The sequence below is a fragment of the Lucilia sericata genome, unplaced genomic scaffold (genome assembly GCF_015586225.1).
Source record: "Lucilia sericata isolate MDLA Ls3-8-SP2 unplaced genomic scaffold, ASM1558622v1 Contig000502F_arrow, whole genome shotgun sequence".
Taxonomy (NCBI): domain Eukaryota; kingdom Metazoa; phylum Arthropoda; class Insecta; order Diptera; family Calliphoridae; genus Lucilia; species Lucilia sericata.
The window spans coordinates 181,280-205,314 of record NW_023994516.1 but is presented as its reverse complement, the minus strand read 5'-3'; the positions used below and the strand labels follow the sequence as shown (position 1 = coordinate 205,314).

The following is a 24,035-nucleotide window of genomic DNA, read 5'->3' as shown; positions in this document are numbered from 1 at the left end:
TCTAGTCTATAGTCTAGTCTATAGTCTAGTCTATAGTCTAGTCTATAGTCTAGTCTATAGTCTAGTCTATAGTCTAGTCTATAGTCTAGTCTATAGTCTAGTCTTTAGTCTAGTCTATAGTCTAGTCTATAGTCTAGTCTATAGTCTAGTCTATAGTCTAGTCTATAGTCTAGTCTATAGTCTAGTCTATAGTCTAGTCAATAGTCTAGTCTATAGTCTAGTATAGTCTAGTCTATAGTCTAGTCTATAGTCTAGTCTATAGTCTAGTCTATAGTCTAGTCTATAGTCTAGTCTATAGTCTAGTCTATAGTCTAGTCTAGTCTAGTCTATAGTCTAGTCTATAGTCTAGTCTATAGTCTAGTCTATAGTCTAGTCTATAGTCTAGTCTATAGTCTAGTCTATAGTCTAGTCTATAGTCTAGTCTATAGTATAGTCTATAGTCTATTCTAGTCTATAGTATAGTCTATAGTCTAGTCTATAGTCTAGTCTACAGTCTAGTCTATAGTCTAGTCCAACGGTTCCCAAATGGGGGTCCGCGGACCCCTAGTGGTCCGTAGTAAAATCCTAGGGGGTCCGCGAAGACGAACGAAAAAAACCATGAATAAACAATATTCTGCTTTTATATGTATGTACAAATATATCCAATTTTTGTGCAATAATCCCAAATTTTTTGGTGACTTTTTGAATTTTATTTTTTCGGTTGTTTATCAGGAAGAAGCTAGTCCCTACAAATTTATTGTATAACTTTTATAAAGTAAGTACTGCGTGATTTGTAATTTTTATTTCCTGTATATGTACTGAAATAATGGTTTTTATTTCAGACAAATAATACTCTGCCTTACAATTAAATTAGGGATACTGGTATTCCAGAGTATGAAGTTCAATTCAAATACAAGCTTATTACAGATTTAAGTTTATCAAATTGTAAGCAAAAATGTTCTCGTTTGAAAGGACAACAATTATATATTTCCAAAACAGAGGTGACTCTTTATGCATCTCTTTATAAATATTACAATCCGACGTGATACACAGATTTTAACTTGATTTTGTCGACCAATACATATTATTAAATTAACATCAGAAAATCCATAGCGTTTCGCGTAAATATGTAGCCAAAAACCATGAAGTAAAATAATTCGTTGGTATTTTAAAATTCAAATTTAAGTTCCAAATTCACACTACTTTAACAAAGAGTTCAAATCATATATTATGCGGATAACGCATTCCGCAACAACATAGAAGAAGTCCAACTTTCTTATATTATTTTCCCGAAAACTTAGCTCACTTACTCAGTTCACCCTTTGCAATCGCAACAAATTTTTGAAACGTGACTCCTTAAGCACATGTGACAATATTTGATAAAGAAACCTTTTCGCTACCTTGAAGAAAAATGAACATGAAAGATCTCACGATCATAAAATTAAACATCATGTTAACATATCAACAAAGAAGTCATTCTATCTTCAAAACATGCAATTGAAAACCTATCTGAAATATTATATATTCTCAATGTACGGGAAAAAAAATATGTATGGGGGTCCGCGAAATTAAATAAGCTCTTCAAGGGGTCCGCGAAGTAAAAATCTGTGGGAACCGCTGGTCTAGTCTATAGTCTAGTCTACAGTCTAGTCTATAGTTTCTAGTCTATGGTATAGTATGAACTTTGTGCTTTGAGTAGCATACATATGTATGTTACAAACAAAAGCTCAAACTAAATGCTCCATTTTTGAAACTAAATATTTATAACATTGAAAACATATTTTTTTTGTTGCATACATTGGCGACGCATAATTTTCAAACGTGTATGGTTTTTCGACTAGAGTTAGTTGAGTGCCACATTGTCATGTGTGACGTGATAGTCATGTTACCTGTTCAGCATAAACATGGTGTGAAGATATACTAAATAATCTGAGAAATGGTTGCTTGGCTTTTTAGTCATATGAATGCGGGTAAAGAGTGACTGTCATTTGGGGACGATACTTGTAGTGTCATCATTGTTGGGAGGAGTAGGGAAATGTTAGACATTGTTAGTTATGCTTGTTAGTAGTAAACATGATTTTGCATAAGTTTTTATTTATTCGTTTAACAATGGAATCGATAATATTTCAACACTGTTTATGAAATTTCTAATAAATTTTCTGTCACTATTAAATACTTTTAAATTTAAAACAGATATCGGCTATAGTCTAGACTAGACTGGACTATAGACTAAGCTATGGGCTAGAACATAGACTAGACTATGGACTAGACTAAAGCTATCATTTAACTTCTTTGGCCAAACTCTGCATGACTTATTTTTAGTCACTCTGTTTTTTGTGATTTTTTTTCGTTTTTAGCATTAATTTTTTGTTTTATTTACAGGGATACTAAATAAAGTCAATTTGTGTATAAAACTAATGGTAGTAGGGAGACAAAAAGGACAGGTGTTTTATAAATGATGTACATATCGCTTATTTAGCAAAAAAGTGTGCTAAATCGCAAACAAAGTAACGAGAAAAATTAACATTTTTTAAATATTAAAAAAAAATTATTTAAACATATCTGAATGTACAGTTTATTTTGTAGTTCCAAAATCAAACATGACGAATATTGTTTTAGTACACTTTTGCAGTAAATAAGCGATATGTATGCAAGGATGTTTGCACGAGTATGTTAAAATGGTTCGTTAGTTTACTAATTAAGGTCAAAGGTTTATTATGACTTTTATGTTTTGTTGTTTCTCTCTCTCTCTTTCTCTGTATGTTAATAAATTTGTATAGTTGCATAATTTTTTGTTTGGGGTTAGATTTTGTTTAAATATAAACTTTAACAAGTAAGAGTTCTATATTCGACTGAGCCTAATCTTATATACACTTCACTATAGCAGCAGAAAGTCCCCTTTTATAGATGTTAATACTAATATTAAGATATATACCCTTCTCAGGAAAGTAGAGGTTATAGAAATCAAATCAATCTAACAAACATACATAATTGCAAGAAAAATCATAGAAACTGTCAAAAAACAATATAATGACAAAATGCAACAACAACATGAAATCCATGAAGTCACAATAACAAAATAAACGCCAACACCAAAAACTCTGTAAATGAAAAAGCAACAACTCCTCTCAAAACAAAATGCTGAAACAGTGACGTCACTATAACAAAACAAAAAAACGCACAAATACATTTCATAAACAACAACACCTGCCTGCAGGCTTTGAAACAATAACAATGCTGTATATAACAACAAAAACAGTTTGAAAGAAAGTACAACAACAATAATAATAATAATACTTAAGAAAAAATTACATTTAATATTCATAACTTCCTTACTTGTTTTTTATAGTATTTGATTACTTCACGCATAGTGTCGGGTGTTGGCGGCAGCATCTACATTTTAGTTATTTCACTAAAAATACACTTTAACACTTTTTAGTGTTGGCGGCAGCTTCTAGATTCTAGTTATTTATCAAAAAATACACTTTAACACTTTTTATTGTTATTTGCACTTGTTAATCACTTAATTAATGCTTTAAATTACTTTAATTTTTAATATTATTATTATGAAAAACATAATTTTAAAATGAGTCTTTATAAATTTTTACAAATTGGCAACCGCTTAGTTAAAGAATTAAAAGAAAACTAATAAAAAGTAGAGTGAATATGCAAATGAAAGGGAATAGCTGAAATGTCAAAATGCTTATGTCCATTAGTTTTCTAAAATCCTTAAGGTATGCTAAGGATTTTGCGTGTTTCATTTTTATACTGCTGTACATTCTATAACATTTCTGAATGAAAAACCTCCTTATATGCGCAAAGTGGAAATAAAACTATATTTTATTTAAAAAAAGAAATAATGTAGTATACCTTAAGGCTGATCTAAACTAACTAACTAACTAACAAACAAACAAACAAACAAACAAACAAACAACAAACAAACAACAAACAAACAAACAAACAAACAAACAAACAAACAAACAAACAAACAACAAACAAACAAACAAACAAACAACACAACAAACAAACAAACAAACAAACAAACAAACAAACAAACAAACAAACAAACAACAAACAAACAAACAAACAAACAAACAACAAACAAACAAACAAACAAACAAACAAACAAAAAAACAACAACAAACAAACAAACAAACAAACAACAAACAAACAAACAAACAAACAAACAAACAAAACAACAAACAAACAAACAAACAAACAAACAAACAACAACAAACAACAACAAACAAACAAACAAACAAACAACAAACAAACAAACAAACAAACAAACAAACAACAAACAAACAAACAAACAAACAAACAAACAAACAACAACATACAAACAACAAACAAACAACAAACAAACAAACAAACAAACAAACAACAAACAAACCAACAAACAAACAAACAACAAACAAACAAAAAACAACAACAAAACAAACAAACAAACAAACAAACAAACAAACACAAACAAACAAACAAACAAACAAACAAACAAACAAACAAACAAACAACAGCAAAACAAACAAACACAACAAACAACCAAACAAACAAACAAACAACAAACAACCAAACAACAAACAAACAAACAAACAAACAAACAAACACAACAAACAAACAAACAAACAACCAAACAAACAAACAAACAAACAAACAACAAACAACAAACAACAAACAAACAAAAACAATACAACCAAACAACAAACAGAAACAAACAGACAACAAACAACAAACAAACACACTAAACTAAACTAAACAATCAACTAAACTAACTAACGACTAACTAACTAAACTAACTACGACGAAACTAACTAACTAAAACTAACTAACTAACTAACTAACTAACTAACTAACTAACTACCTAACTAACTAACTAACTAACTAACTAACTAACTAACTAACTAACTAACTAACTAACTAACTAACTAACTACTACTAACTAACTACTACTAACTAACTAACTAACTAACTAACTAACTAACTAACTAACTAACTACTAACTAACTAACTAACTAACTAACTAACTAACTAACTAACTAACTAACTAACTAACTACTAACTAACTAACTAACTAACTAACTAACTAACTAACTAACTAACTAACTAACTAACTAACTAACTAACTAACTAACTAACTAACTAACTAACTAACTAACTAACTAACTAACTAACTAACTAACTAACTAACTAACTAACTAACTAACTAACTAACTAACTAACTAACTAACTAACTAACTAACTAACTAACTAACTAACTACTAACTAACTAACTAACTAACTAACTAACTAACTAACTAACTAACTAACTAACTAACTAACTAACTAACTAACTAACTAACTAACTAACTAACTAACTAACTAACTAACTAACTACTAACTAACTAACTAACTAACTAACTAACTAACTAACTAACTAACTAACTAACTAACTAACTAACTAACTAACTAACTAACTAACTAACTAACTAACTAACTAACTAACTAACTAACTAACTAACTAACTAACTAACTAACTAACTAACTAACTACTAACTAACTAACTAACTAACTAACTAACTAACTAACTAACTAACTAACTAACTAACTAACTAACTAACTAACTAACTAACTACTAACTAACTAACTAACTAACTAACTAACTAACTAACTAACTAACTAACTAACTAACTAACTAACTAACTAACTAACTAACTAACTAACTAACTACTAACTAACTAACTAACTAACTAACTAACTAACTAACTAACTACTAACTAACTAACTAACTAACTAACTACTAACTAACTAACTAACTAACTAACTAACTAACTAACTAACTAACTAACTAACTAACTAACTAACTACTACTAACTAACTAACTAACTAACTAACTAACTAACTACTAACTAACTAACTAACTAACTACTAACTAACTAACTAACTAACTAACTAACTAACTACTAACTAACTAACTAACTAACTAACTAACTAACTAACTAACTAACTAACTAACTAACTAACTAACTAACTAACTAACTAACTACTAACTAACTAACTACTAACTAACTAACTAACTAACTAACTAACTACTAATAACTAACTAACTAACTACTAACTAACTAACTAACTAACTAACTAACTAACTAACTAACTAACTAACTAACTAACTAACTAACTAACTAACTAACTAACTAACTAACTAACTACTAACTAACTAACTAACTAACACTAACTAACTAACTACTACTAACTAACTAAACTAACTAACTAACTAACTAACTAACTAACCAACTTACTAACTAACTAACTACTAATTAACTAATTAACTAACTATTACTAACTAACTACCTAACTAACTAACTAACTAACTAACTAACTAACTAACTAACTAACTAACTAACTAATTAACTAATTAACTAACTAACGAACTAATTAACTAACTAAACTAACTAACTACATAACTAACTAACTAACTAACTAACTAACTAACTAACTAACTTTATCCACTTGGTTTTATGCATTTGTTTGATGTTGTATATCAACGATTCTTGCAGGGAGGACTTACATGAATTAGGATAATATTTAGGGTTGTCATATAGTCCCATCATTGTCGGAATTGGTTTTAAAAACTACCAAAAAAAAAATACGTTGGTTTCATGTCTAAGACTTATATTTTCGGTTTTTTGCTCGATTATGATTTGCTTTCTAGATCGAACATAAATCTGATAATATTATATTTTATTAAATCTTTTGATCATGTTTTTTGAAGCTTTCAAATCCAATTCCGACAATTATTGGATTCTATGACAACCCCCATTAACAATCTAGTCCTGTCCTGGCATCTGAGAGGATCCTCTAACGATTAGTTTTTTTTCAAACACTAACTGGCTATTCAGATACTCAGCACTGCTACCTATTGCCTTAACAAGTGTGGTGATAGAGAAAAGGGTATTAGAAAAAAGAAAATATTTCTGCTAGTGTATGCTATTCAGGAGTTAATTTTAAATATCATGGTTTTGTTTTTGACTAAATAATAAATTTATTTAATTAAATATGTATGTCCATTATATACCCATGGTAAATTACAATCATTATTTTTAGTATTTGGTTATTAATATTATCTATTATCTTAATTCTTATCAATAGAAGTAGTATATTAAAAATAAATAGCTTAAATTTATGCTCCACGATTTAAGACCTTGACACCAGGAGGTGCATGCAAACGTTTCAAAACTATGGGAAAGTTTTCACTAATAATATAGTCATCTTTGAAGACAATTACCAAATTCAATTCAAATTCTGAAAGAAAAGCAAAACATATTTAAATGGTCATAATCAGAATAAATTTTAAACAATTTTATACCAACCAATTTTAAAATTCTTTGTTATCAAAGTGGGACATGTAAAGAGCCTTGGTAAAATCATATAAATAGGTATTTCCAATTTTGGACAAATATTGCCATCAGCTATTTGTATAGTTTGTATTTCGGTAGCATCTTTGGAATAACCTTCATTACAACCACAGGTTTCAACACGCACCAATTGTAATTCAATCGATTTAATGGCAGCCTCCGTGTGTTGTATTGTCAGTTGACCCTTCAAAGGCTGTGTTATACAAAATTCTGTGCGTTCCAATTTGCCCGTAATTAAAAATCTAGGCATAGTTATACGTTCCTTGGTATTTTTCTGTAAGCTTTCGGGACTAATACTGAAATTGACCTCTTTCGAAGGTAATTTAACACTGTCCTCTGCTGGTGGTTTATATTGTATGCAAAACTGTTGGGTTTTTTGCAAAGACTTGGCCAAAAAACTACGCTTCACATCACATTTAAGTTGATAGTTGATGCTAATAAAAACGCCATGATAGGTTTCATATAATATACGTGGTTCTTTTTTACACTGTAAAGGAAATTCAAAATGGAATTCTGAGACACCGGAAGAGAGTTTACCAGGAGCCGATAACTCATAGACCGAATTGAAGAGAGTGATAGGTTTAACGGAATTATAGAAGGCATCTAGTAAGCCCACAGATTTGCTATTGCTTAATTGGAGATTTACCACACCCTCTAGCGTTAAAATGATACCATCATGTTTGGCCTCCGAGGGACAAGTGAATTGTACACAACCGGTTAAAAGTTCCTTAAATATAATATATTTTATTTGGTTTCTTAATTATGGATACATTTTTAATACTTACACCTTCATAATATATTTTATTTTCTCGTTTCAATTTAATTTCAAAGTTTATTGAAGCCATTTTACAGATAATTGCAAAAATATAAAATTTTCTAATAGGAAAACATTCACAAACTGTATTGTTGTTGAAAGAGGAAGAAAAATAATAAAAACAAACAACAGCTGTTAGTGCTGCCAAGTTTGAAAAGAAAATAACGTAAAATGTAATACCAAATTTATAATATTAAATGCAAATATTCGGCCGTACTTTACAAACAGAATACAACATATTACCAAAGAATATTTAGAAAGAATTTTTGGAAATTCGAATTTTTTGGGGGTTAAAAAAGGGTAAAAAGGTAAATTCGGTAACCTCAAATCTCCTAAACTAGAAAAGTTACAAAAACAGTTAAAGCTTATCGTCGTTCATTTAAAAAAAGCGGACAGGTGCCCGGTAATTTTTTCAAATACGGCCCCTTTGGGGAATAAACGGGTAAAAACTGTAATTTGGTACTTCTTTTGCACCCCATGTATCTTTTAAACCAGAGAACATTAAAAAAGTATTATTGAATCCTTCATAACTTGACGAACAAATAAAAATATGAATTTAGTACTTTTTGGATATTCGGACGTTTAAGGGGTGAAAATTGTAACTATTTTTGGTACTTTTTTATAAAACATTGTTTTTGTTTAACTTATACATATGAATACATAATAACGGGCTCCCAATACGATGTTGAACTTTTTGGAACAGAATTTTTATTTCGTTAATGGGGAGGAAAAAAGTACCAAAAGGGGTAAAAACGGGAAATTTGATTTTATTCAAGAAACACTAAATATGCTAATGGGGTGTTATTTGGAACACCGGTACCAAGTGATATTTTTTGGTACTTTTTCATTCTCCAACTGGTACTTTTTGAGTTTTCTATGATATTGAAATCGAAACATAAAATTAATAATTAAGGGACTTTTCGGAACTTTTTCGTTCTTTGACTGGTACTTTTTGAGTTTTCTATAAAATTTAACCTAGAAACATGAAATTAAGCAAGTAGAGTCCGGAGTAAATGAGAATCTATAAAATGGGACTTATTGGTACTTTATCGTATTTCGACGGGTACTTTTTTGACTTAGAACTTAGAAACATATAATTAAGCACTTGAGAATCTATAAAAGTGGACTTTTTGGTACTTTTTCGTTCTTCAAAAGGAACTTTTTGAATTTTCTATAATATTAAACCTAGAAACATGAAAGCGTGTAGAACCCCGATTAAGTGAGAACCTGTAAAAGGTTACTTTTTGGTTCTTCAAAAGTTACATTTTAAGTTTTTGTATAATAATGAACCTAGAAACGTGAAATTAAGCACGTAGAGCCAGGAGTAAATGAGAATCTATAAAATGGCACTTTTTGGTACTTTTTCGTTCTTTGACTGGTACTTTTTGAGTTTTCTATTAAATTGAACATATAAACATGAAATTATGCACGTAGAGCCCGGAGTAAATGAGAATCTATACAATGGCACTTTTTGGTACTTTTTCGTTCTTTGACTGGTACTTTTTGAGCTTGCTACAAAATTTGAAACTCGAAACATGAAATTAAGCACTTAGAGCCTGGAGTAAATGAGACTCTATAAAAGGGGAACTTTATCGTACTTCGACTGGTACTTTTTGAGTTTTTAAGAATTTGTTATTCATCCCTGCATAATTTCTCACACAACTTTTGAACTTGCTCTGTTTTGTTGTTATAAACAATATATTTGCTTCCAAAATCCCACTTTCTGATCTCTCGGATTCCGTTTTTATTTAAAATCGTTGAAAATTTAAAAACTTAACGTAGTTGAAAACTTAGCCGGCTTACAGTCGATTTTAAGCCGCCGCCGACATATTTAGTGTCAGTCGCCGCCGCCGTTAGTGTTTGTCGTTGCAGGGCTCTGTTATTCATTCCAACAAAAAGAACTGGACGGGGAAATTGTTAAAATATTTTACTTTAGTTTTAATTAAACTAATAATATTAAGAAAAAATAAAATGATTAAACAAATAGAAAAATAATTGAAATTAAAAGAAGAAAAAATAAGCTAATATTGTGAATTGTATAAAAAAACGAAAATTTACACAAAAAGAAGTTTCAAGAAAGATAACTTTGTTTTTCTTTTTTTGGGTGTTACAAATTTGGTGGAGTCACGTCAGTACACGTATTTGTTGTTTGCAAGTGAATGTGTATGTTTGTGTTTTTTAACAACAACAAACAAATAAAGAAAAGGCATAAGTAAAAAAAGAAAACAAAAGAATAATTTTTTACAATAACAAAAAGAGTTGAGTGAAATTTTTTTGTTTGTCTGCCAGAAATACAAGTTAAAACGAAAAAGAAAATAAAAATATTAAAAGAAAATTATCTGCATTATTAAAAAGTAGGATTTGGATTAAATTACAACAGTTATAATTTGGAAATAACTCAAGTGTTAAGTAAGTTATTATGATAAACTAATTGTTAGCAACTACTATCTATTTAAGTTGTATAATTAAAATTTTGAAATATTAGTATATGAATAGTTGTTGTAATTGTTTAATGATTTTTATCAAAACATTGACGCAATATCTTTGCTTTTGTTCATATTCTATTATTTTCCTTATAAAGAAGCCTAGTTCCGTTCAGGGCCGGTGTGTGTGTGTTTTTGCAAGTGTTTTCTGTGGAGGCATTACGACGTCATTAGACCCCCTCTTCATTGAGGTTTTCAATGTTTCTTTTATTTTGTTCCTTATTTAATTTTTTATTGCTATTATTGTCTTTTTATTTAATTTGTTGTTATTGCTAACTACAGTTAACAATTTTAGTTTGAAAAACTATTCCATATGCTTGTGTGCCATTAATATCTCCCAAACCCCCCTTTTCGTTTGTCATTGTCTTATCTAAGTGTCACTCATTGAACTTTACGCTTTAGCCGGCCCGGCCTTTGTGTTTTCGTCGGCATTTCTATTTTGTTTTTAATTTTTAATGCTACTTATGCTTTCTTTTGTTTCTTCTTTCTTACCGTCTGTGTGTTTATCTTTTTATTTTGCATTTTTTATCGTTAGATTTTTTCTTGTTTGCATTCCACTATAGTTGGGTGGGTATATTGGATTTTGTGCGAATGTTTGAAACATTCTATAGGGTTACGACTATGATATATATGTATGTCTGGTAGTCTGATCTCCCTATCCCTTACGGCGATTCGATAAGTCAAGACTGTATTATGTTATAAAGTTGTAGCTGGAATTTGTTAATAAAATTTTACTAAATATATCCCACGATTCATGAATTTATTATCCAGAAAATGGATAGTGGATCTAAACCTATTTGCTATATCAGCCGCAAATGCAAACACAAACTGCACCATTCCAAACGTCATTCAAAAAATAATATCTATTTCAGGTCTCGCTCAGTTCTAGTTCGATTCTAGTTCAGTTCTAGTTCAGTTCTTGCTCAGTTCTAGTTCAGTTCTAGTTCAGTTCTAGTTCAGTTCTAGTTCAGTTCTAGTTCAGTTCTAGTTCAGTTCTAGTTCAGTTCTAGTTCAGTTCTAGTTCAGTTCTAGTTCAGTTCTAGTTCAGTTCTAGTTCAGTTCTAGTTCAGTTCTAGTTCAGTTCTAGTTCAGTTCTAGTTCAGTTCTAGTTCAGTTCTTGTTCAGTTCTAGTTCAGTTCTAGTTCAGTTCTAGTTCAGTTCTAGTTCAGTTCTAGTTCAGTTCTAGTTCAGTTCTAGTTCAGTTCTAGTTCAGTTCTAGTTCAGTTCTAGTTCAGTTCTAGTTCAGTTCTAGTTCAGTTCTAGTTCAGTTCTAGTTCAGTTCTAGTTCAGTTCTAGTTCAGTTCTAGTTCAGTTCTAGTTCAGTTCTAGTTCAGTTCTAGTTCAGTTCTAGTTCAGTTCTAGTTCAGTTCTAGTTCAGTTCTAGTTCAGTTCTAGTTCAGTTCTAGTTCAGTTCTAGTTCAGTTCTAGTTCAGTTCTAGTTCAGTTCTAGTTCAGTTCTTGTTCAGTTCTAGTTCAGTTCTAGTTCAGTTCTAGTTCAGTTCTAGTTCAGTTCTAGTTCAGTTCTAGTTCAGTTCTAGTTCAGTTCTAGTTCAGTTCTAGTTCAGTTCTAGTTCAGTTCTAGTTCAGTTCTAGTTCAGTTCTAGTTCAGTTCTAGTTCAGTTCTAGTTCAGTTCTAGTTCAGTTCTAGTTCAGTTCTAGTTCCGTTCTAGTTCAGTTCTAGTTCAGTTCTAGTTCAGTTCTAGTTCAGTTCTAGTTCAGTTCTCGTTCAGTTCTAGTTCAGTTCTAGTTCAGTTCTAGTTCAGTTCTAATTCAGTTCTAGTTCAGTTCTAGTTCAGTTCTATTTCAGTTCTAGTTCAGTTCTAGTTCAATTCTAGTTCAGTTCTAGATCAGTTCTAGTTCAGTCCTACTTCAGTCCTACTTCAGTTCTAGTTCAGTTCTAGTTCAGTTCAGTTCTAGTTCAGTTCTAGTTCTAGTTCAGTTCTAGTTCAGTTCTAGTTCAGTTCTAGTTCAGTTCTAGTTCAGTTCTAGTTCAGTTCTAGTTCAGTTCTAGTTCAGTTCTAGTTCAGTTCTAGTTCAGTTCAGTTCTAGTTCAGTTCTAGTTCAGTTCTAGTTCAGTTCTAGTTCAGTTCTAGTTCAGTTCTAGTTCAGTTCTAGTTCAGTTCTAGTTCAGTTCTAGTTCAGTTCTAGTTCAGTTCTAGTTCAGTTCTAGTTCAGTTCTAGTTCAGTTCTAGTTCAGTTCTAGTTCAGTTCTAGTTCAGTTCTAGTTCAGTTCTAGTTCAGTTCTAGTTCAGTTCTAGTTCAGTTCTAGTTCAGTTCTAGTTCAGTTCTAGTTCAGTTCTAGTTCAGTTCTAGTTCAGTTCTAGTTCAGTTCTAGTTCAGTTCTAGTTCAGTTCTAGTTCAGTTCTAGTTCAGTTCTAGATCAGTTCTAGTTCTAGTTCAGTTCTAGTTCAGTTCTAGTTCAGATCTAGTTCAGTTCTAGTTCAGTTCTAGTTCAGTTCTAGTTCAGTTCTAGTTCTAGTTCTAGTCATCTAGTTCAGTTCTAGTTCAGTTCTAGTTCAGTTCCAGTTCAGTTGTAGTTCAAGTTCTGTTCTATTTCAGTTCTAGTTCAATACCAGTTCAGTTCTAGTTCGGTTTTAGTTGAGTTCTTGTTTAGATTTAGTTCAGTTCATACAATATTTCTTAAGGGTTTGGTTATCATTAGGTCGGCCATAACTTACTATACTCTCTTTCTTACGTATTATTTATTTTACTTTTTTATCATTATTTTGTAGTTATTACTGTTTCTGTTTTCTTCTTGTTGATTACAATAATCTAACGAGTTTGAGTGACTACTTTATGTCATGTGTAGTGAACACTTGTTTATTTTATCTATGCTTAATGAGGCTTTAATGCTAGTGGGTTGTTTTGATCGGTTGGTTGGCTGGCGATAAAAAGCCGAGAAAAATATTCATTGTTTTCCGTTTTCTTTTAAAAACTATACATACATATGTATGCCCTGGAAAGAAAAAATCAAAAAAAGTCATACTTTAATGTTTGCTTTCTATTAACTGTGACCGCCAATTAAATATGTAAGCAATTAGTAATTCTAATAGCTTGGCCTTTGTTTATTGATACATAAGCGTAGGAGATGGAAAGAACTTGGATAATTTAATGAAATAGAATAGTAAAAAGTGTAAAAATTGTTTGTATACACTTAAAAGTTTTATATTTTTGTCTAAAAAATCACTTAAAACATCTCAATATTAAACTTTTGTCCAATTCAGTATTTAAATTACTTTTGTTTTGTATGAAATCTTTAAGTAACTAGTTTTAACTAAAGCTTGGCTTCAATAATTTCTGTGTCATTGTACTCTTTGTGGTACAACTCTGCTGAAATTTTAAACAAAAAAAAAAAAAAAAAAAAGAAAGAAACTAAAATAAAATGAATGGTAACCATAAAATATTGCATGTGGGTGCGTTTTTTGAGCTCTAAATAACATCTCGTGTTTGTAACCATATTTGTCAAAAATGTTAAGTTTTTATACATATTAAGTTTATATTTTTTCGAGTTTCTTTAAGAAGAAAGAGGCAATCAAACTGGATTTGAGTTGCAAAACAATAATGAATGATGAAGGTATTTTTTGTCTTTGATTTTTACCTTATATTGCAATAATAACATGTACTTCAAAATCAGTATTAGGTTGATATGAAACAGTTCAACTATGCTATATCATCTCTTAAGCTTGGAGAAATGTATATAAAAAATTATAATTTCATTAGGGTAGTTTTTCTCCTAGATCAGTTCTACTAGTTCAGTTCTAGTTCAGTTCTAGTTTAGTTCTAGTTCAGTTCTAGTTCAGTTCTAGTTCAGTCTAGTTCAGTCTAGTTCAGTTCTAGTTCAGTTCTAGTTCAGTTCTAGTTCAGTTCTAGTTCAGTTCTAGTTCAGTTCTAGTTCAGTTCTAGTTCAGTTCTAGTCAGTTCTAGTTCAGTTCTAGTTCAGTTCTAGTTCAGTTCTAGTTTCAGTTCTAGTTCAGTTCTAGTTCAGTTCTAGTTCAGTGCTAGTTCAGTTCTAGTTTCAGTTCTAGTCAGTTCTAGTTCAGTTCTAGTTCAGTTCTAGTTCAGTTTCTAGTTCAGTTCTAGTTCAGTTCTAGTTCAGTTCTAGTTCAGTTCTAGTTTCAGTTCCTAGTTCAGTCTAGTTCAGTTCTAGTTTCAGTTCTAGTTCAGTTCTAGTTCAGTTCTAGTTCAGTTCTAGGTCAGTTCTAGTTCAGTTCTAGTTTCAGTTCTAGTTCAGTTCTAGTTCAGTTCTCGTTCAGTTCTAGTTCAGTTCTAGTTCAGTTCTAGTTCAGTTCTAGTTCAGTTCTAGTTCAGTTCTAGTTCAGTTCTAGTTCAGTTCTAGTTCAGTTCTAGTTCAGTTCTAGTTCAGTTCTAGTTCAGTTCTAGTTCAGTTCTAGTTCAGTTCTAGTTCAGTTCTAGTTCAGTTCTAGTTCAGTTCTAGTTCAGTTCTAGTTCAGTTCTAGTTCAGTTCTAGTTCAGTTCTAGTTCAGTTTTAGTTCAGTTTAGTTTCAGTTCTAGTTCAGTTCTAGTTCAGTTCTAGTTCAGTTCTAGTTCAGTTCTAGTTCAGTTCTAGTTCAGTTCTAGTTCAGTTCTAGTTCAGTTCTAGTTCAGTTCTAGTTCAGTTCTAGTTCAGTTCTAGTTCAGTTCTAGTTCAGTTCTAGTTCAGTTCTAGTCAGTTCTAGTTCAGTTCTAGTTCAGTTTCTAGTTTCAGTTCTAGTTCAGTTCTAGTTCAGTTCTTCAGTTCTAGTTCAGTTCTTAGTTCTAGTCAGTTCTAGTTTCTAGGTTCTAGTTCATTCAGTTCTAGTTCAGTTCTAGTTTCTAGTCTTCCTAGTTCAGTCTCTAGTTTCAGTTCTAGTCAGTTATAGTTCAGTTTCTAGTTCCAGTTCTAATTTCAGTTCAGTTCTAGTTCAGTTCTAGTTCAGTTCTAGTTCAGTTCTAGTTCAGTTCTAGTTCAGTTCTAGTTCAGTTCTAGTTCAGTTCTAGTTCAGTTCTAGTTCAGTTCTAGTTCAGTTCTAGATCAGTTCTAGTTCAGTTCTAGTTCAGTTCTAGTTCAGTTCTAGTTCAGTTCTAGTTCAGTTCTAGTTCAGTTCTAGTTCAGTTCTAGTTCAGTTCTAGTTCAGTTCTAGTTCTAGTTCTAGTTCAGTTCTAGTTCTAGTTCAGTTCTAATTCAGTTCTAGTTCAGTTCTAGTTCAGTTCTAGTTCAGTTCTAGTTCAGTTCTAGTTCAGTTCTAGTTCAGTTCTAGTTCAGTTCTAGTTCAGTTCTAGTTCAGTTCTAGTTCAGTTCTAGTTCAGTTCTAGTTCAGTTCTAGTTCAGTTCTAGTTCAGTTCTAGTCAGTTCTAGTTCAGTTCTAGTTCAGTTCTAGTTCAGTTCTAGTTCAGTTCTAGTTCAGTTCTAGTTCAGTTCTAGTTCAGTTCTAGTTCAGTTCTAGTTCAGTTCTAGTTCAGTTCTAGTTCAGTTCTAGTTCAGTTCAAGTTCAGTTCAAGTTCAGTTCTAGTTCTTCAGTTCTAGTTCAGTTCTAGTTCAGTTCTAGTTCAGTTCTAGTTCAGTTCTAGTTCAGTTCTAGTTCAGTTCTAGTTCAGTTCTAGTTCAGTTCTAGTTCAGTTCTAGTTCAGTTCTAGTTCAGTTCTAGTTCAGTTCTAGTTCAGTTCTAGTTCAGTTCTAGTTCAGTTCTAGTTAGTTCTAGTTCAGTTCTAGTTCAGTTCTAGTTCAGTTCTAGTTCAGTTCTAGTTCAGTTCTAGTTCAGTTCTAGTTCAGTTCTAGTTCAGTTCTAGTTCAGTTCTAGTTCAGTTCTAGTTCAGTTCTAGTTCAGTTCTAGTTCAGTTCTAGTTCAGTTCTAGTTCAGTTCTAGTTCAGTTCTAGTTCAGTTCTAGTTCAGTTCTAGTTCAGTTCTAGTTCAGTTCTAGTTCAGTTCTAGTTCAGTTCTAGTTCAGTTCTAGTTCAGTTCTAGTTCAGTTCTAGTTCAGTTCTAGTTCAGTTCTAGTTCAGTTCTAGTTCAGTTCTAGTTCAGTTCTAGTTCAGTTCTAGTTCAGTTCTAGTTTAGTTCTACTTCAGTTCTAGTCGACAAATATGTTCTGCTAAAATTTTAAGAATTAACTGAATAAAGAATTTCTTTTTGTCTACAATTTCATTTGTGTAATCAATGCATTTTTAAACACAATAAACACAAACAATAACAATTTCATTATCATTTAACACAAAGAAACAAAGATAAAAATTTCATTTTATTATCGATATTATATCAAACAACAACACACAATAGCCCACAGAAAAGTTGATTAAGGTACCTCTATAAATCGCACTGCAGATAAAGGCTAAGAAAGGGAATAGAAAAATGAAAAAGTTTAATTAAAAATAAGCATTTGTAAAACAAACTAAACAACAATAAGTAGTAACTAATTCTAGTTTTCTCAATTAAATTTTTTTTTATATTTTTCTCTTTCTTTTCTCATAGAAACTTAGTTTTGCCACCATTGGGACCTTAATATTGCTGGTTAGCTTTAACAAAACATGTCTAATCAAGCCGAAATTGATTATGAAAAACAATTTCAAGAAGATTTGGCTAAAGCAACCGCCTTAAGTTTAGAGCAACAGGCCCTAGAAGAATTTAAGCGTTGCCAAAAATATGGCACAGCCTATACGCAATCTGTGCAACAGGAGGCCAAAAATCGAAACTATGCTCAAATTAGACGCCAGCATTTTGCACGTAGAGATTCGGCCGAAACCTCAGTTTCCTCACAATATGGTGTAACATTACCACCGCCACAATCGAGTCAGCCACAAAGACGTCATTCGGAAATAACACATAATGTACCACCAACTACCCTGCTAACGGATGTAGAACGTTCGAAAACTCCTCCCGCTTCTGCGGCTACAGCAGAAAATGATTTAATCAATTTTGCTAGTCCTACTGCTAAGAAACCGGAGAATTCTTCGTTTGAACAATTGATAGAGGATTTACAAAAGCTACAAGCCACAAATCCACAAACAGCCTTAGTGCCTTTGGGTCCTACTGCAGCAGCTCCCCTATATCCGGGTTATCATGCGCCAGCAACCTCTACACCAGCCGCAGCTTTGTATGCCGGAAGTGCTGCTGCTATACAGCCACCGGCTCAGTATGGTGTGACAACAGCAGCTGGAGCTGCAGGCATGCAGTTAGTTCCATTTACACCGCCGCCGCAGCAACAAAAAGTGCCACTCACCCATAATGAACTGCAAAAACTGTACAGTATGTCACAACCACCTTATACGGCTCCTGTTTATGCTGGCGCCCGTCCAATGGGTTTTATGCCTCCGCTACAAGCGGCCGCCGGCCCCTACTATCCTCAAACACCTCCCGTTATGTTAGCAGGAGCAGCAGGTGTGCCTTATACAGCCCCTGTTCAATATCCAAATCCCTATGGTTTCCAATACAATGTGCTACCACAGGCCACTCAACAACATTATTATCCCACTAATATGGCCTCTGCCGCCTCTTTAAACTCCTCCTCAGTTTCCACTTCCTCCTTGGCATCTGGTGTTCACAACCTAAACAATCATTCTAATCAATCGCTTAATGCATCTGATTTACCCTCAAGCAGCAATAGTTTTAATCATACACATTCCAAACTCTCCAACATATCTTCCACTTCTTCATCGCAAAGTAACGGCCAAAATGTGTTTCGACGTCAAACGCCTCCAGCTCGTAAACCCAAAGCTACTGGTTCGGATTTAATTGATTTATCGCATGAGGATGAGTAAGTCAAGTAACAATAATAATAAAAATGTAATTATCTATATAATTTTCTTTTCATTTTAGTTCCCGTGTTAGTGTTTTAGAAGCCTTCGATCCTTTACTTAATGAAGATAATGATGGTAAGTTTGAATTCTTTTTTTTTCTCAATTTTATTTTGCAGTTTCTTTTTTGTTTCTATTTTTTTTTTTTTGTATTTAAATCTTTGTTTGCTTAATTATCGTTTAGATTTATTAGTTTTTCTGCATTATGTGTTTGTATTTTTCATGTTTATTGCCATATTTAAACGAAATCATTAAGCGTTTTCAAATCTCATTGCTTTTTATAATGCGTGTCATTTTTTCAAACATATTTACATACTTAGAGTTTGCTATATCTTTTAGTTGCAGTAAATTATAATCTGTGATATAAAAAGTTTCGAATCTGTTCAGTTCTAATTCAATTCTAGTTCAGTTCTAGTTCAATTCTAGTTCATTCTAGTTCAGTTCTAGTTTAGTTCTAATTCAGTTCTTGTTCAGTTTCTAGTTCAGTTCTAGATCAGTTCTACTTCAGTTTCTAGTTCAATTCTAGTTCAGTTCTAGTTCAGTTCTAGTTCAGTTCTAGTTCAGTTCTAGTTCAGTTCTAGTTCAGTTCTAGTTCAGTTCTAGTCAGATCTAGTTCAGTTCAGTTAGTTCTAGTTCAGTTCTAGTTCAGTTCTAGTCAGTTCAGTTCTAGTTCAGTTTCTAGTTCCGTCTAGTTCAGTTCTAGTAGTTCAGTTCTAGTTCAGTTCTAGTTTCAGTTGCTAGTTCAGTTCTAGTTCAGTTCTAGTTTCAGTTCTAGTTCAGTTCTAGTTCAGTTCTAGTCAGTTTCTAGTCCACGTCTAGAGTTCAGTTCTAGTCAGTTCTAGTTCAGTTCTAGTTCCGTTCTAGTTCAGTTTCTAGTTCAGTTCTAGTTTCAGTTCTAGGTTCAGTTCTAGTTCAGTTCTAGTTCAGTTTCTATTCAGTTCTAGTTCAGTTCTAGATTCAGTTCTAGTTTCAGTTCTAGTTCAGTTCTAGTTCAGTTCTAGTCAGTTTCTAGTGTCAGTTCTAGTTCAAGTCTTAGTTCAGTTCTAGTTCAGTTTCCTAGTTCAGTTCTAGTTTCAGTTCTGTTCATTCTAGTTTCCAGTTCTAGTTCATTCTAGTTCAGCTTTTCAGTTCAGTTCTAGCTCAGTTGTAGTTCAGTTCTAGTTCAGTTCTAGTTCAGTTCTAGTTCAGTTCGTTCAGTTCTAGTTCAGTTCTAGTTCAGTTCTAGTTCAGTTCTAGTTCAGTTCTAGTTCAGTTCTAGTTCAGTTCTAGTTCAGTTCTAGTTCAGTTCTAGTTCAGTTCTAGTTCAGTTCTAGTTCAGTTCTAGTTCAGTTCTAGTTCAGTTCTAGTTCAGTTCTAGTTCAGTTCTAGTTCAGTTCTAGTTCAGTTCTAGTTCAGTTCTAGTTCAGTTCTAGTTCAGTTCTAGTTCCCTTCTAGTTCAGTTCTAGTTCAGTTCTAGTCCAGTTCTAGTTCAGTTCTAGTTCAGTTCTAGTTCATTTCTAGTTCAGTTCTAGTTCAGTTCTAGTTCAGTTCAGTTCAGTTCAGTTCTAGTTCAGTTCTAGTTCAGTTCTAGTTCAGTTCTAGTTCAGTTTCTAGTTCAGTTCTTTCAGTTCTAGTTCAGTTCTAGTTCAGTTCTAGTTCAGTTCTAGTTCAGTTCTAGTTCAGTTCTAGTTCAGTTCTAGTTCAGTTCTAGTTCAGTTCTAGTTCAGTTTGTTCAGTTCTAGTTCAGTTCTAGTTCAGTTCTGTTCAGTTCTAGTTCAGTTCTAGTTCAGTTCTAGTTCAGTTCTAGTTCAGTTCTAGTTCAGTTCTAGTTCAGTTCTAGTTCAGTTCTAGTTCAGTTCTAGTTCAGTTCTAGTTAAGTTCTAGTCAGTTCTAGTTCAGTTCTAGTTCAGTTCTAGTTCAGTTCTAGTTCAGTTCTAGTTCAGTTCTAGTTCAGTTCTAGTTCAGTTCTAGTTCAGTTTCTAGTTCAGTTCTAGTTCAGTTCTAGTTCAGTTCTAGTTCAGTTCTAGTTCAGTTCTAGTTCAGTTCTAGTTCAGTTCTAGTTCAGTTCTAGTTCAGTTCTAGTTCAGTTCTAGTTCAGTTTTAGTTCAGTTCTAGTTCAGTTCTAGTTCAGTTCTAGTTCAGTTCTAGTTCAGTTCTAGTTCAGTTCTAGTTCAGTTCTAGTTCAGTTCTAGTTCAGTTCTAGTTCAGTTCTAGTACAGTTCTAGTTCAGTTCTAGTTAAGTTCTAGTTAAGTTCTAGTTCAGTTCTAGTTCAGTTCTAGTTCTGTTCTAGTTCAGTTCTAGTTCAGTTCTAGTTCAGTTCTAGTTCAGTTCTAGTTCAGTTCTAGTTCAGTTCTAGTTCAGTTCTAGTTCAGTTCTAGTTCAGTTCTAGTTCAGTTCTAGTTCAGTTCTAGTTCAGTTCTAGTTCAGTTCTAGTTCAGTTCTAGTTCAGTTCTAGTTCAGTTCTAGTTCAGTTCCAGTTCTAGTTCAGTTCTAGTTCAGTTCTAGTTCAGTTCTAGTTCAGTTCTAGTTCAGTTCTAGTTCAGTTCTAGTTCAGTTCTAGTTCAGTTCTAGTACAGTTCTAGTTCAGTTCTAGTTAAGTTCTAGTTAAGTTCTAGTTCAGTTCTAGTTCAGTTCTAGTTCAGTTCTAGTTCAGTTCTAGTTCAGTTCTAGTTCAGTTCTAGTTCAGTTCTAGTTCAGTTCTAGTCCGTTCTAGTTCAGTTCTAGTTCAGTTCTAGTTCAGTTCTGTTCAGTTCTAGTTCAGGTTCTAGTTCAGTTCTAGTTCAAGTTCTAGTTCAGTTCTAGTTCAGTTCTAGTTCAGTTCTAGTTCAGTTCTAGTACAGTTTCTAGTTCAGTTCTAGTTAAGTTCTAGTTAAGTTTAGTTCAGTTCTAGTTCAGTTCTAGTTCTGTTCTAGTTCAGTTCTTAGTTCAGTTATAGTTCAGTTCTAGTTTCAGTTCTAGTTCAGTTTCTAGTTCAGTTCTAGTTCAGTTCTAGTTCAATTCTAGTTCAGTTCTAGTCAGTTCTAGTTCAGTTCTAGTTCAGTTCTAGTTCAGTTCTTAGTTCAGTTCTAGTTCAGTTCTAGTTCAGTTCTAGTTCAGTTCTAGTTCAGTTCTAGTTCAGTTCTAGTTCAGTTCTAGTTCAGTTTCTAGTCAGTTCTAGTTCAGTTCTAGTCAGTTCTAGTTCAGTTATAGTTCAGTTCTAGTCACGTTCTAGTTCAGTTCTAGTTCAGTTCTAGTTTCAGTTCTAGTTCAGTTCTAGTTCAGTCTCTAGTTCAGTTCTAGTTCAGTTCTAGTTCAGTTCTAGTTCAGTTCTAGTTCAGTTCTAGTTCAGTTCTAGTTCAGTTCTAGTTCAGTTCTAGTTCAGTTCTAGTTCAGTTCTAGTTCAGTTCTAGTTCAGTTCTAGTTCAGTTCTAGTTCAGTTCTAGTTCAGTTCTAGTTCAGTTCTAGTTCAGTTCTAGTTCAGTTCTAGTTCAGTTCTAGTTCAGTTCTAGTTCAGTTCTAGTTCAGTTCTAGTTCAGTTCTAGTTCAGTTCTAGTTCAGTTCTAGTTCAGTTCTAGTTCAGTTCTAGTTCAATTCTAGTTCAGTTTTAGTTCAGTTCTAGTTCAGTTCTAGTTCAGTTCTAGTTCAGTTCTAGTTCAGTTCTAGTTCAGTTCTAGTTCAGTTCTAGTTCAGTTCTAGTTCAGTTCTAGTTCAGATCTAGTTCAGTTCTAGTTCAGTTCAAGAAAATCCTCGCCCGGAATATCCCCTAATGTGGTACTGTTATTCCAATTTATTCCACTTCTTCCTCATCGTAAAAACTTCTGGAGTAGTCATTATAGGTGTTTTAAATGACTTGTTTCTGGGATACCCAAACTTATAGTGTCCTGTAATGATAGCGAGCATGTTGCTTAGTTTGGAACAAGTTAGTTTAAGAAGATATGCTGTTCGTTGTTTAACCAATTTAGGAGGAAAGGAATAAAGTTATTCATAGTTATAATACAAGAGTGCATAACATTTTTCAGTTATGCAATTTAAAGTTTTTTTTTTTTTTTTTTTTGTACAAGTTAAAAAAAAGAATATATACAAGATATGACCTTTATTATTAACTATGCTACTGACCTTTTCACATTGTGAATGAAGCCATACAATTAAATGCGTTTTAAGTAATTGCTTGTTTCAATCAATAACATAATTACGATGCCAGCAAACTGTAGGCATTTGTGTTCAAAATTATCTAAACCAAACAACGTTGGTATGAAACTTTTTTCATTCATTTTACTTTAATTAAATTTTGAAATTTTTTTATTGAAGTTTGTTTATATATATGAAACATTTTCTAATAAGTTAGTTTGTAATTTTTGTGGAATAATTGTGCAATCCTCTAATGTATACAATATATTCTGAATCTTTAATAGCGAAATCGAGTTAGCAATGGCGACTGTCTGTCTGTCCTCCGCTAGCGAGCGAGCGATCTATCGACTATCTAGCGAGCGAGCGAGCGAAGCGATCAGCGAGCGGAGAGCGAGCGAGCGAGCAGCGAGCGAGCGAGCGAGCGAGCGAGCGAGCGAGCGAGAGAGCGAGCGAGCGAGCGAGCGAGCGAGAGAGCGAGCGAGAGCGAGCGAGCGAGCGAGCGAGCGAGCGAGCGAGCGAGCGAGCGAGAGAGCGAGGAGAGCGAGCGAGCGAGCGAGCGAGCGAGCGAGCAGCAGCGAGCGAGGAGCGAGCGAGCGAGCGAGCGAGCGAGCGAGGAGCGAGCGAGCGAGCGAGCGAGCGAGCGAGCGAGCGAGCGAGCGAGCGAGCGAGCGAGCGAGCGAGCGAGCGAGCGAGCGAGCGAGCGAGCGAGCGAGCGACGAGCGAGCGAGCGACGAGCGAGCGAGCGAGCGAGCGAGCGAGCGAGCGAGCGAGCGAGCGAGCGAGCGAGCGAGCGAGCGAGCGAGCGAGAGCGAGCGAGCGAGAGCGAGCGAGCGAGCGAGCGAGCGAGCGAGCGAGCGAGCAGCGAGCGAGCGAGCGAGCGAGCAGCGAGCGAGCGAGCGAGCGAGCGAGCGAGCGAGCGAGCGAGCGAGCGAGCGAGCGAGCGAGCGAGCGAGCGAGCGAGCGAGAGAGCGAGCGAGCGAGCGAGCGAGCGAGCGAGCGAGCGAGCGAGCGAGCGAGCGAGCGAGCGAGCGAGCGAGCGAGCGAGCGAGAGAGAGCGAGCGAGCGAGCGAGGCGCGAGCGAGCGAGCGAGCGAGCGAGCGAGCGAGCGAGCGAGCGAGCGAGCGAGCGAGCGAGCGAGCGAGCGAGCGAGCGAGCGAGCGAGCGAGAGAGCGAGCGAGCGAGCGAGCGAGCGAGCGAGCGAGCGAGCGACTAGCGAGCAGGGGAGCGAGCGAGGCGAGCGAGCGAGCGAGCTGAGGCGAGCCGAAGCGAGCGAGCGGCGGAGCGAGCGAGGAGCGAGCGAGCGAGCGCGCTAGCGAGCGAAGCGAGCTAGCGAGCGAGCGAGCGAAGCGAGCGAGCGAGCGAGCGAGGAGAGCAGAGCGAGCGAGCGAGCGAGCGAGTCGAGCGAGCGAAGGCGGAGCGAAGCGAATGCGAGGAGCGGAGCGAGCGAGGCGGAGCGAGCGAAGCGACGGCGAGCGGAGCGAGCGAGCGAGCGAGCGAGGCGAGCGAGCGAGCG

At 34.2% G+C, this 24,035-nt stretch overlaps 2 protein-coding genes across 3 annotated transcripts in view; one reads left to right on the top strand and one right to left on the bottom strand.

Moving 5' to 3' along the window:
- Positions 1–6,977: 6,977 nt before the first annotated feature.
- LOC119605621 (vacuolar protein sorting-associated protein 26C) lies at positions 6,978–8,295 on the bottom strand. The gene is made up of 3 exons (XM_037958837.1): positions 8,156–8,295; positions 7,326–8,097; positions 6,978–7,257 (listed from the first exon to the last, which is right to left on the bottom strand). Exons 1-3 carry the CDS (start codon positions 8,213–8,215, stop codon positions 7,136–7,138), a joined length of 954 nt encoding a protein of 317 aa, XP_037814765.1. The 5' UTR covers positions 8,216–8,295; the 3' UTR covers positions 6,978–7,135.
- Positions 8,296–10,049: 1,754 nt separating this feature from the next.
- Positions 10,050–24,035, top strand: part of LOC119605619 (phosphatidylinositol 4-phosphate 3-kinase C2 domain-containing subunit beta) — a 52,837-nt gene continuing 38,851 nt past the window's right edge. Inside the window, exons 1-3 of one of the 2 annotated variants that reach the window (XM_037958835.1) lie at positions 10,050–10,593; positions 17,122–18,395; positions 18,458–18,513. In XM_037958835.1, the coding sequence (XP_037814763.1) occupies positions 17,170–18,395; positions 18,458–18,513 (1,282 nt within the window). In that variant the 5' untranslated portion in view covers positions 10,050–10,593; positions 17,122–17,169. Of the gene's footprint in view, positions 10,594–17,113; positions 18,396–18,457; positions 18,514–24,035 lie in introns of both variants that reach the window. The other variant, XM_037958833.1, reaches the window with a different exon arrangement.